Raw genomic sequence first — 12,321 nt, 5'->3', positions numbered from 1 at the left:
TTGAGACAAAAACTATTAAATTTTCTGGTTAATCCATATTTGATCAAAGATCTACAAGTTGAAACTTAGATGATGTGAAATAGTGGAAATATTCAAAATCCTAAAAGTTCCTGCAGACTAATTTGAACACCCCAAAAACTTAAACACAAGGTATTCTGTAATTGCTGGAAATCCAGAGGAACAAATACAATATGCTGCAGGAATTCAGCAGGTCAGGCAGTGTCCATGGAGAGGAATGAACAGGTTGAGACCCTTCATTTGGACTGGAAAGGGAGAGGAATGAAGCAAGAATAAGGTGGGGGGAGGGTGGGAGCAGGATGAATATAAGCTGGTAAAACCACCCAAAAACTTGACTTTAACAAAAAAAAATTGAGAGGGATTTAATTCAGTAATATGACAGAAATTCAATTTCTAAAATTCCAGTCCTGAGTTAAACAAGAATCTGATGGTGAATAATGAACATCCAGTTCATTTCATCCCTGTAAGGCCATTGCCATAAACCTAATCCACATTTTGATAAGAATAGTGAACATCCATATTGGGTAGAGTAGAGACTACATCTAATTCCCCACTTAATACTTAGATCTAGAAAACACTTGGGGAAAAAAAACAAAACATTTTCTCCCTTTTTGGGTATTACACTTTTTGATTTAATTTATATTAAGGACAAGTTTCAGCACTTCTCAACTCAGAAATTATGAGGAGAACACACTACTTCCTAAACTGAATGTACTATTAAATAGTTATGTCCTAAAAAATTTAAACGTTCTTGTACTGTGAAATGCTGAAACTGGAAGTCAATTTACATTTTATTTAAGGTCAATGTTGTTATTATGTTAACATGTAAGAAAAATTGGTATAACTGAAAAATACCTCAAATAAAGAACAGATGGCAGGTGGAAGGGAAGGAGGGAGAGTACCTTGCTGACATTGTGGTGTGCACCAGCTTATTAATGCTGTGAAAGGAATCTGAATTCAAACATCCAAGACCTCACCTCACTGACAGCCAGGGTTGGAGCCAACTTTTCAAGGATTGAGAGGAAGCCAACACCCACTGGAAGTAATATTGCAAAGAGGCCCACACTGCATTTCCAACAATCTTGTCACAAACTAATCTTCAGAATTATTTGGAGAAGATTCAACCTACAGCGATTATACTGCAGATCCCAAGGAACCCAATCTTAATAGTTGAACTGTAGAATGCAGACAATGCAGGGCTGCTATGCAGCGAGCTTCAAGCCATTGTCAACTCTTTCACTGACGCCGATGGGAGATGGATCCTACGTGTAACATCTACCGGACAAAGTTCTCTGCAGAGAACACAGAGCAGTACAGCATAGGTACAGGCCCTCCCTCCTACCCACCATGCCTGTGCTGACCACGAAGCCAATCAAAACTATTCCTGTCTGATTGCACATGATCCATATTTCTCTATTGTCTGCCTATTCACATGCCTATCTAAACTCCCTTTAAATTTTGCTATGGTATTTACAACTACACCACACCCGGCAGATCATTCCAGCTACCTGTCACTATGTAAAAGAGAAATTGCTTAGCATATCCTCTTTAAACTTTTCTCCTCTACCTTAAACTTGTGCTCTCTAATATTTGAAATTTCCACTTTGGGGATAAAGATGCTGATTATCTACTCTACTTGTACCGCTCATAATTTTATATGTTTCTATCAGGTTGACCACTCAGCCTCTGACACTCCGGACAAAATCGGTTCATTTGCCCAACCTCGGCTTACAGCTAATAGTAAATGCATTATAATTGAAGAAAAAAATCCTGGTAAATCCCTTCTTCACCTTCACCAAAGCCTCTGCATCCATCCTTTAGTGCGATGACCAGAACACAATATGGCATAAGCAAGGTTTTGTATAGCTGCAACATAATATCCCAACATTTATACTCAATGTCCCCAATGATGATGACAACCATGCCCTATAAACTTATTTTTCACTCTGTTCACTTGCATTGCCACTTTCTAGGAGCTTTGGACTTTGCACTCCAAGATCTGTCTATATGTCAATGCTCTCAATGGTTCCTGCCACTTACTATGCAAATATGCTTTCCTTTAGCATTTGACATCCCAAATTAAACTCAATCTGCAAGTTCTCTGCCCAACTTTCCAAACAACCTATATCCTGCTGTCGGTGCCTTTTGAGAACTTTCCTCACTATCCACAAATCCCCAATTTTCTTACCATCTGCAAACTTACAAATCACAGCATCGACACTTTTCATGCAAAATGTTAATCTATATTACAAACAGAAGTCTGGGCAATGATCCTTGCAGAACACCATTGGTCAGAGACTTACAGTCTGATAAACGTCCCTCTACCACCAGCTTCAATCTTCTACAAGCAAGAGCAATTGGCCTCAGTGTACAAATCTGCCCTCCACCAGAAATAAAGCCAGTGGTGAGACACTGGAAACGTGGATCACTACTCACAATTTGGGAAGCAGCACTAAGCAAAGACAGATATTGAAGAGGAAACACACTATTACTTTCAATGGCAGCACAGAGCTTGGTGATTTGAGGGAAAAGATGTTCAAATATCAAGGCCTCAAACCTAGAACGCAACTTCCCTTTTCTAGGCAGCAATGATCTCCGCATTCGTGTAAGTGTCTTAGATGAACCCTAACTCTCAATGCAAATCAAAGCACTGAAAAAATACTGTCTCAGTGATAGGATAAGCAAATCAATACCAGCATCCTCTCCCAGTTCCACATCCCTTCAATGAGAATCTGATTACACATGTAACAAAGACACCTTAATTTCAGCCAAGAGAAAATCTGCAGATGCTGGAAATCAAAGTACTACATACAAAATGCTAGAGAAAATCAGCAGGCCAGGCAGGATCTACAAAAATTAGTAAACAGTCGATGTTTTGTGCCTGATGAAACATTGGCTGTTTACTCTTTTCCACAGATGCTGCTTGGTCTGCTGAGTTCCTCTAGTATTTTGTGTGTGTTATCTTAATTTCAGCTCTGTTAATTTGATTGGAGGATGAGCGCAAGACTCTAAGAAAAATATAGCTCAAAGCAGAGAGGGAACTTTCAAGTTGGTATTGAGAACCTCAAAGTGTATGCATCAGAAACATACTGAAGCTCTGTGCAAGTGGCAGGCGGTGTGCATCACCTCACAAACCATCCACCTGACTGCCTGTTTAGGCACCTGCTACCTGATTTACGGAAAACTCAATAGCTCCCCATGTTGACCTCTTCTGAAGCCAGAAAACCAGTATGGAAGTTATCAGTGATCCTGAGGTACTGCTTCAAGATTACCAAGTGTACAAGCACTATGTTACTGCCTCTTTCTAATCCATGTATATTTACAGGAACAAACTATTTTTCCATTTTTGTAATGCAAAACTATTGTTTTCTCTAACCTTCACAGAGGAATAAGCACCCTTCCACATCACAAAGTAAATGCCAGAATCAACTTACAGATTAGCTAGCATGTAATCACATTCTGTTGCCCTCCATCAAAATACAAAAAAAATTAACATCAATGTGATTGATCCTGTGTCAATGCCTCACTTCTTATTTATGAATTATACAAAAGATGTCAATAAAATAATGAATTCCTTGCACTAAAGTCTGTGAACAAATGTCCTAGCTCTTTTGTTACAACCAGAGGTGCTGGCTCATGAAAAGAACTACTGTGTTTTTTAAAGACTGCATCACACACAAGTCGACAGAGTAAGGAACATGTGCTATATTTCAAAACTACAGTCTCAGCCAGATTTGTCTTAAATAGGAAGTAGATCCATTATTTTTAAATACAATGACAGATATTTAGTTCACACTTCAGAAGAAAAATAAACACCAACCTTGGCACTTTTATCAGCAGAAGCAGAAACAACTTTATTGCCGTCAGGTGATGCATCACACGATAGAACTGCTCCGTCATGACAACGAAAATTCTTCAGCAACTCTCCAGTAATGAAATTCCACACCTACATTGTCAAAGCAATTTATTTGGTGAGATTTTGGACTCTTCTGAACTGGTTTAAAACAAAGAGTAATAACTTTACCGCAAATCTGCATTAATCAAATAATCAATATTTGTCTGAAATTTGAAATTTTTTTCTCGATTAATGGATCATGGCTCAAGTACGATTTGTGTGAACTAGCAAAGAACTGAGCTGAACTTCCTCAAATCAATAAGATCTGATAATAATATCCTTCAGACCAATCAGTTTTAAAGAGGGAGACCAATTCATGCTCTTCATGTACTCTGGACCACCCTGCAAAGCACTGATTCCTGCTATAGTACTCTTGGTTCTCTACTTTAATTACAGCTACACAAGCCCCTGAACTTCAGTGCTGGCATGCCAGGAATGAAAGGTGCACCTTTAAGACTGAAAGGAAACACCTTCCTTAATGCTGCTGACTTACGTCAGGAAATCTGCACGACTATATTGCCATCATTGGTAATGCTCTCACAGCAATGAATGGATTGGTGTGCTGCTTTCCCTAGCTTGCCCAGCACCAGCCTTCGTAGAAAGCCCTGGGGCAATTTATTGTTGGATTTGTTCCTTCTTCCCATCACAGCTGCATCAATGGTAATGCAAAAGACCCCAATCACTAGTGTTGTCATCCCTGTGAAAGGCACCCCGAGTGCTAAATATAGCATAATTGTAACACTTGTTAGAATTTATCTTTGCAATACAGAAACAGCAGTTTGCTTTAAGGAAAAATGTAATGAATTCCACTCCTCCGAAAAGATCATAAACAATAAATTGATTAGTGAATTCCACACATGTGTGCGAACAAGGAGAAGAGATGCATGCCTCCAGCTAGTTTCATTAAGAAGCTGAAATGCAATATTCTTTATGAAGTTTCGTTGTCCTTAGTTTCATTGCCCTGAGCATAATTATCTTTCTCTTCAGTGAAAGTTTCATTGATGGAATTTCCCCCCCCCCCACCCCCCACGGCATAGGTGAGAAACAACCTGAAGATTAAAGCTAAATAACATTTGTGCACGTGAGTGAAGACTCGGTGAGAAACAAGTATAGGGAAGACTTCAGTAGATAGAATTTAAATAGTCCCTTTCTAATTTGCACATTTAGTATTAGATTTGAAGGCAACTGAACATTATTTTGGCATCTTCCACCACCCCCCAACCTTACTTCTCAGTCCTGAAGAAGGGTCTTGGCCCAAAATGCTCCTGTGTATTTATTTCCATAGATGCTGCCTGACCTGCTGAGTTCCTCCAGCACTTTGTGTGTGCTGCTCTGGTATAATTTGTCAGATTTATTCATCACAAATGGAGAATGCTGACAGTTATCTGTAACTCAAAATCTGAACATGAATTTACAGAACTTAACTTAAACCTTCCCACTAAATCTGTCAGAAAAGCTTAGAGATAGCCTATTTGCAAATGCATTTTAACTTTATACTGTGTGATATCTTCATTATTGCCAAACAATGCCCCTGGCACTAGAAAATTACTTTTACAAATATGGAGTCCCATTCCATTAAATTTTAATTATTGTTGAAGATAATGAAACAAAAGATTTCTTTTACTTTTTTCCCCAGTTGCTTTTGTTTCTCTCAAGCCCATCTTTCTTTCCAATTTGATATCCATGCCCAGTTTTATATTGAGTTGTCTTTGTATCATCTTCAAACTGATAGCTAAATGAAACACAATTCCTTGTGCTGTTAACATTTGTCCTCCTCCTCCTCCTGTGAAGGATATTATCTACAGGCTTTTGGATTTTTGTTGTTAAGTTTCATTGCCACAATCCATAGAAGATCCATGTGCATGTATTTCTAATAACTGTCATGCATTGTTAACATCCAGCTCCAAAACCTGGTCCAATGTGTACTGGCCATTGAAAAAAAGATTCAATTGCGGCATACCATCCACCCAAATATTGATTCTATATTTTTGAGGTAGAAGGATGGCATGTTATCATGTAGCTTCAATTCCCTTCAGTGTTTTAAATTAATAAACCTCACCAAGTTCATATCATCTTTCCTACTTGCTGAAACTTAGGGGTGTTAATCTAACAACTGGAAATGTCAAGCACCACTCCCAGTTTAGTTATATATTTTACTTGAATGCAAGCAAGATATTGTTTAGATGCATACTTCTGTGATTTTTCATATAAAAAGTTCTTCCTGCGCCGTTAGGCACAATGGGTGGCAACCTTGCCGTTTCTTTAGAATTTGTCTCTTTTACAAGGCAGAGTCACTAGCTCGATGCTCAACCCAGCATAGGTGGAACTCATAGGTGGGCTGGACATCCTGCTCACTCATGGAAGGTGAAGAGTCTCTCAGTGCCTCTCCTTTCCGGGTGTAGTGAATGCCGCAGTACCACTGTTTGGCTTGGCATGCAGGAGGTCACTTGCATATGGCCTCTCCTACACTACTGTGCCCATGGCAACGCCTTCACATGGCATCCCTGTCTTACTGAGTTTGCTAAGTCATGGCGCGACGAAGGGTCCGGCGGTATAACTGGGTGGGCATGCTGGGCTCATCAGCCTTGGCTGGTAGCCAGTCTAGGAGAAGATCAACTCCGATTCCAAACCTGGGCACATGGGACTCATTAGCCTTGCCATGCAATCTATCTAGAGAAAGAAACTCCAATACTCAACCTACAACATTGCAGTTGCCACAGTCATCACAGCTTGCTGTGCCATTGTGGAATATTCCCTGGCCTAAAGAGTGGAATTGGTCCATGTGCGCTGATCCTCACTATAAACCCAAGCAGCACAGGCAGGAAGAAAGTCCCTCCTGATCTTCACAAGCGAAGAGCCAGCCATCATTATCAATGTACATAATTCCGGGCAGAGCTAATCATCAAACTGCATTAATCTTTTATTAGAATGATGCATAAATATTCAATATATTTCATCTAAACTTCTGAAATAATATCCTGTCTTTACACCCTTTTTCTAATCTGGTGTTTCTTAATAGTCAAGCACAACCTTTGACCAGATATCACAGGTTCTGAATAAAACCTTTTGCAGAACAGTTAATTACAGCCTCTTGCCAATGTATATTATACATTCTTTGCTTGACATACTATGTAGAGCTATGTACTAATGAAGCAAATGTGAAGCAAAGGAAGTTAACTTAAAACAATAAAATTATGAGGCTGAGAATATTCTTGATTTTACCTCAACTGAGATGAGCACAGACATTTCACATGTCATTTCAATACGAAAGATCTTTTTATTATTTCTCCTCTGATTCCTATACAATCATCTATAACAGATTGTAGCAAAGCTGCCTTTAATTTAGGTTTTGCTATTTCTGCTTTTGATTGCTTCTAATGCCTTTATTGTTCTAGGTTCCTCATATATAGAATTAAACATATAGGATTCAATAATTGAATAAATACATAAAAATAATAATAATCTTCCAATGCCATTTAGTCAGAAATCAGAGCTGAAAGTTTATTGAAAGCAAAAAGATTAGAGAAAGCTTTTTCCCCCTCTCTGCTGAAAGAGAGATTGAAACAACCTAAGACTGCACAACAAATAAAGCAATCATACCATTTAATGAATGGTGTTGTTGCTTTATTTTTGTTTTGTAGTAATGGCAAAAGCCCGGGTATTACTATGTAACATCATTCTTTAAAAATGACTCAACCAACTGTCGAATTTTACCATTTAGACAAAAAAAATCGCTCGAAATTCAATAAATAGCATGAGATATATAAAGCTTTCAGAAACAATTCAAATTATCATAAACAGCTACAATTCACAAAAGGATGTGCACAGGGGGAGAAATGAAGCTGGGGAACAAATGCAGAGGCCCCACTAAACAATCATTAAAGACACTAGAGGTGCATGCGTGTGTGTGTGACTACGTGTGCATGTGTGTGTGCATGTGCTCAATACACACAGTGGTCGGCATAAAGGATTAATAATTATGAATGACTGAGGGCTATTTCAAAGAATCAGACACAAAGAAAGCCGAAATGCAGCAAGACAGAAAATGGTTCAGTGGCGACTGCAAAAAAAAGTGAAGGTTTATTCATTTCCATAGATGCTGTGTGTTGCTGCAAAAATTGCTTTCTTACTCAGTTTGCTGAGCAGTTTATCTTCAGCAGTTGTCCGATTACATTTCACAAGATAGGGGAGCAGTTTAGATTCAGTGATTAGGTCTCGATAATGGAACACTTTTGATGAAAGCAGCAAAAAAGTATAGTAACAGAAAAATATCGTTGCTCAAGGCAAATGGTGGATTAGAAAATATGACACAGAATTTACTGAGCAGGTCCTGTATGACAGCTTCTCTTGCCCTTCTAATTTCCCCCAATATGCACACTTGAAAACTAGAACATTGGAATAGCAGCACCTAGGGAGGCTAAAGATTTTGGGTTGAGACTGTATCAGAACTGATACGGAACAGGAAAGATGGCTAGAACAGCAGTGTGCAGGGCATGGGGTTGGAGGAGAGTGATATGCACACCAAGGAGCATCCCTATGAAAGCAGAAAGACAATGGGAGTAGAGGAGACAATGTGACTTGATGGTGGGATCGTGGTGAAGCTGGCTTAATGGTGGAGGATGGAGTATTGGATGGACAAGCTAATGGGGTGATAGGTAAGGGCCAAGGGAAATTTATTGCCTTTGTGAAGTAGTGATGTGGGAAATAGAGGACAGGATGGCTTGATAACAGAGAGAAGCCATAATTCTGGAAGAAGAAAGAACAATTTAGAAACTCCAGAGCACAAAGCCTCATCTTTCTCCACCTTGATGGAGAAATTGAGAAAATGGGATAGCAGTGAGGAAACAAGGTGGGAAGCAGGAATTGGATTCTGCAACATACACAAAATGCTGGTGGAACGCAGCAGGCCAGGCAGCATCTACAGGAAGAGGTACAGTCGACGTTTCGGGCCGAGACCCTTCATCAGGACTAGACTGGATTCTGCAGTCTTATTTGTCCTTATACCCACACACCACCGTTATCCAAAATGACTGATATTAGGGTCTCCTGGTACCATGTGGCAAAGCCTTCAGTGACACCGGCCCAATAGCATATCTAAGAAAAAGCCATGCACAAGAACAACAAAGGGCCAAGACACTTCTCAAAGACAACCTGGATGCCTGGCAGAAACCCTGAATTTGTTCTTAGTAGTTAAATCTGGTTGTCATCATACAAGTGATGAGACAGATCTAGAAATATCTCTTAGAAAGTCTTCCACTGTTCCCCAACTGTCTCATCATATAGTCTGTGTATCCAGCGAACATTAGCCATCTCCTTCTCCATTCCATTGTAGCCTCCTTTATTCCAACATAGTACACTGGTCTTAGATTGAACTGTTGCTCCCTTCCTTCATGCCACTTAATGAAGTCCTTCCTGAGACTGCATCAACCAACCTCGATTTACCCAAACAATATGCGAGCTAATGTTCCCATGACAACAGCTGTTCCATTCTTACATGCTCAATTCTTTCTGTTTTTGTTTCTGCAACATTCATCTTTAGCTGGATTAGGTTTGCCTTGAATGCACACAGCATATTCAACTCACTTTTTAATTTTTTAAAAACATAGAAAATAAGTGCAGGAGTAGGCCCTTCGAGCCTGCACCGCCATTCAGTATGATCATGGCTGATCATCCAACTCAGAACCCTGTACCTGCTTTCTCTCCATACCCCCTGATCCCTTTAGCCACAAGGGCCATATCTAACTTCCTCTTAAATATAGCCAATGAACCGGCCTCAGCTGTTTCCTGTGGCAGAGAATTCCACAGATTCACCACTCTTGGTGTGAAGAAGTTTTTGCTCATCTCCGTCCTAAAAGGCTTCCTCTTTATCCTTAAACTGTGACCCCTCGTTCTGGACTTCCCCAACATCGGAAACAATCTTCCTGCATCTAGCCTGTCCAATCCCTTTAGAATTTTATACGGTTTAATAAGATCCCCCCTCAATCTTCTAAATTCCAGTGAGTATAAGCCTAGTCGATCCAGTCTTTCTTCATATGAAAGTCCTGCCATCCCAGGAATCAATCTGGTGAACCTTCTCTGTACTCCCTCTGGCAAGAATGTCTTTCCTCAGATTAGGGGACCAAAACTGCACACAATATATTAGGTGAGGTCTCACCAAGGCCTTGTACAACTGCAGTAGAACCTCCCTGCTCCTGTACTCAAATCCTTTTGCTATGAATGCCAACATACCATTTGCCTTTTTCACCACCTGCTGTACCTGCATGCCCACCTTCAATGACTGGTGTACAATGACACCCAGGTCTCGTGCATCTCCCCTTTTCCTAATCGGCCACCGTTCAGATAATAATCTGTTTTCCTGTTCTTGCAACCAAAGTGGATAACCTCACATTTACCCACATTAAATTGCATCTGCCATGAATTTGCCCACTCACCTAACCTATCCAAGTCACCCTGCATCCTCTTAGCATCCTCCTCACAGCTAACACCGTCGCCCAGCTTCGTGTCATCCGCAAACTTGGAGATATGCTGCATTTAATTCCCTCGTCTAAATCATTAATACAAATTGTAAACAACTGGGGTCCCAGCACTGAGCCTTGCGGTACCCCACGAGTGCCATTCTGAAAAGGTCCTGTTTACTCCCACTCTTTGCTTCCTGTCTGCCAACCAATTCTCTATCCACATCAATACCATACCCCCAATACCGTGTGCTTTAAGTTTGCACACTAATCTCCTGTGTGGGACCTTGTCAAGCCTTTTGAAAATCTAAATATACCACATCCACTGGGTCTCCCCTATCCACTCTACTAGTTACATCTTCAAAAAATTCTATAAGATTCGTCAGACATGACTTTCCTTTCACAAATCCATGCTGACTTTGTCCGATGATTTCACCTCTTTCCAAATGTGCTGTTATCGCATCTTTGATAACCGACTCTAGCATTTTCCCACCACCGATGTCAGACTAACCGGTCTATAATTCCCCAGTTTCTCTCTCCCTCCTTTTTTAAAAAGTGGGGTTACATTAGCCACCCTCCAATCCTCAGGAATTAATCCAGAATCTAAGGAGTTTTGAAAAATTATCACTAATGCATCCACTATTTCTTAGGCTACTTCCTTAAGCACTCTGGGATGCAGACCATCTGGCCCTGGGGATTTATCTGCCTTTAATCCCTTCAATTTACCTAACATGTATTTCCCTCAGTTCCTCCATCTCACTAGACCCTCGGTCCCTTACTATTTCCGGAAGATTATTTATGTCCTCCTTAGTGAAGACAGAACCAAAGTAGTTATTCAATTGGTCTGCCATGTCTTTGTTCCCTATAATCAATTCACCTGTTTCTGACTGTAAAGGACCTACATTTGTCTTGACCAATCTTTTTCTTTTCACGTATCTATAAAAGATTTTACAGTCAGTTTTTATGTTCCCTGCCAGCTTTCTCTCATAATCTTTTTTCCCTTTCCTAATTAAGCCCTTTGTCCTCCTCTGCTGGTCTCTGAATTTCTCCCAGTCCTCAGGTGTGCCGCTTTTTTTGGCTAATTTAAATTGAGATACAGCGTGGAATAGGCTCTTCTGGGTCCTTCGAGACACGTGGCCCAGCAGTTCCCTGTTTAATTCTCGCCCAATCATGGGACAATTAACAATGGCTAATGAATCTACCAACTGCTATGTCTTTCGACTGTGGGAGAAAACTGGCATACCTGGAGGAAACCCACATGGAAACCTGCAAGAACGTACAACCTCCTTACAGACAGCGGTGGGAATTGACCCCGAGTGGCCTGTACTGTAATGTGTTGTGCTAACCACTATGCTTCTGGGCCCCACCACTTCAAATGCCCACACTGGATTCAAAAATATTGTTTGTTTTCTACTGTTTTTTTTTCCACTCTTGGCTTTGCTTCAAATCTAACTTGTCAGGCAACTTACCTTTTGAATTCTGAGAATTTGAGTTGAACCAGAAATGACAGGTTAAGTTTTCCCTCACTGTGTTATTCTGCTGACTGCACCAGTGTTGTATGAAATTAATTTAGACCATAAAGACAGGATTTGGCAGCTTCCAGTGGACCCAGGCCCAAAGGAAATCACTTCTCAATATCTGACATAATGGTGTGCACGCAGACAGGCTATCGAACAAAATAACACAATGTAACAAGGGGTTCTCTTCTGGGGCATTATTAGGTACTGTAGTAAAAGTCTTTGTACAAAAGTTGTGTGTGTATCTCTCTCTCTATTATATATACACACACACATTTTCTGCAACGATTCTTTTGGCAGTGGAGCTGAATGATTTCTTGGAAAGGGTGCTCTGCTGCTTATTCAGTCAGTCATGGAGAGGATGTGCCTGATTTTCCATAATGGAAACAGTTTGTTTAGTGACCTGCTCTCCACCACTAACTCAAGAGTCCGGGTT

The 12,321-nt window shown here is 40.3% G+C and overlaps 1 protein-coding gene across 3 annotated transcripts in view; it reads right to left on the bottom strand.

The window, feature by feature from the left end:
• Window positions 1-12,321, bottom strand: part of apaf1 (apoptotic peptidase activating factor 1) — a 240,293-nt gene that overhangs the window by 53,758 nt on the left and 174,214 nt on the right. For 2 of the 3 annotated variants that reach the window (XM_073066284.1, XM_073066285.1), the window contains one exon: window positions 3,839-3,964. The exons of the other annotated variant lie outside the window; for it this stretch is intronic. In XM_073066284.1, coding sequence (XP_072922385.1) covers window positions 3,839-3,964 — 126 coding nt within the window. The remainder of the gene's footprint in view (window positions 1-3,838; window positions 3,965-12,321) is intronic. 3 annotated transcript variants of the gene reach the window in all.

The sequence above is a fragment of the Hemitrygon akajei genome, chromosome 14 (genome assembly GCF_048418815.1).
Source record: "Hemitrygon akajei chromosome 14, sHemAka1.3, whole genome shotgun sequence".
Lineage (NCBI taxonomy): Eukaryota > Metazoa > Chordata > Chondrichthyes > Myliobatiformes > Dasyatidae > Hemitrygon > Hemitrygon akajei.
Note: the sequence above shows the minus strand (reverse complement) of the source record. Positions and strands in the feature narration are given on the sequence as shown.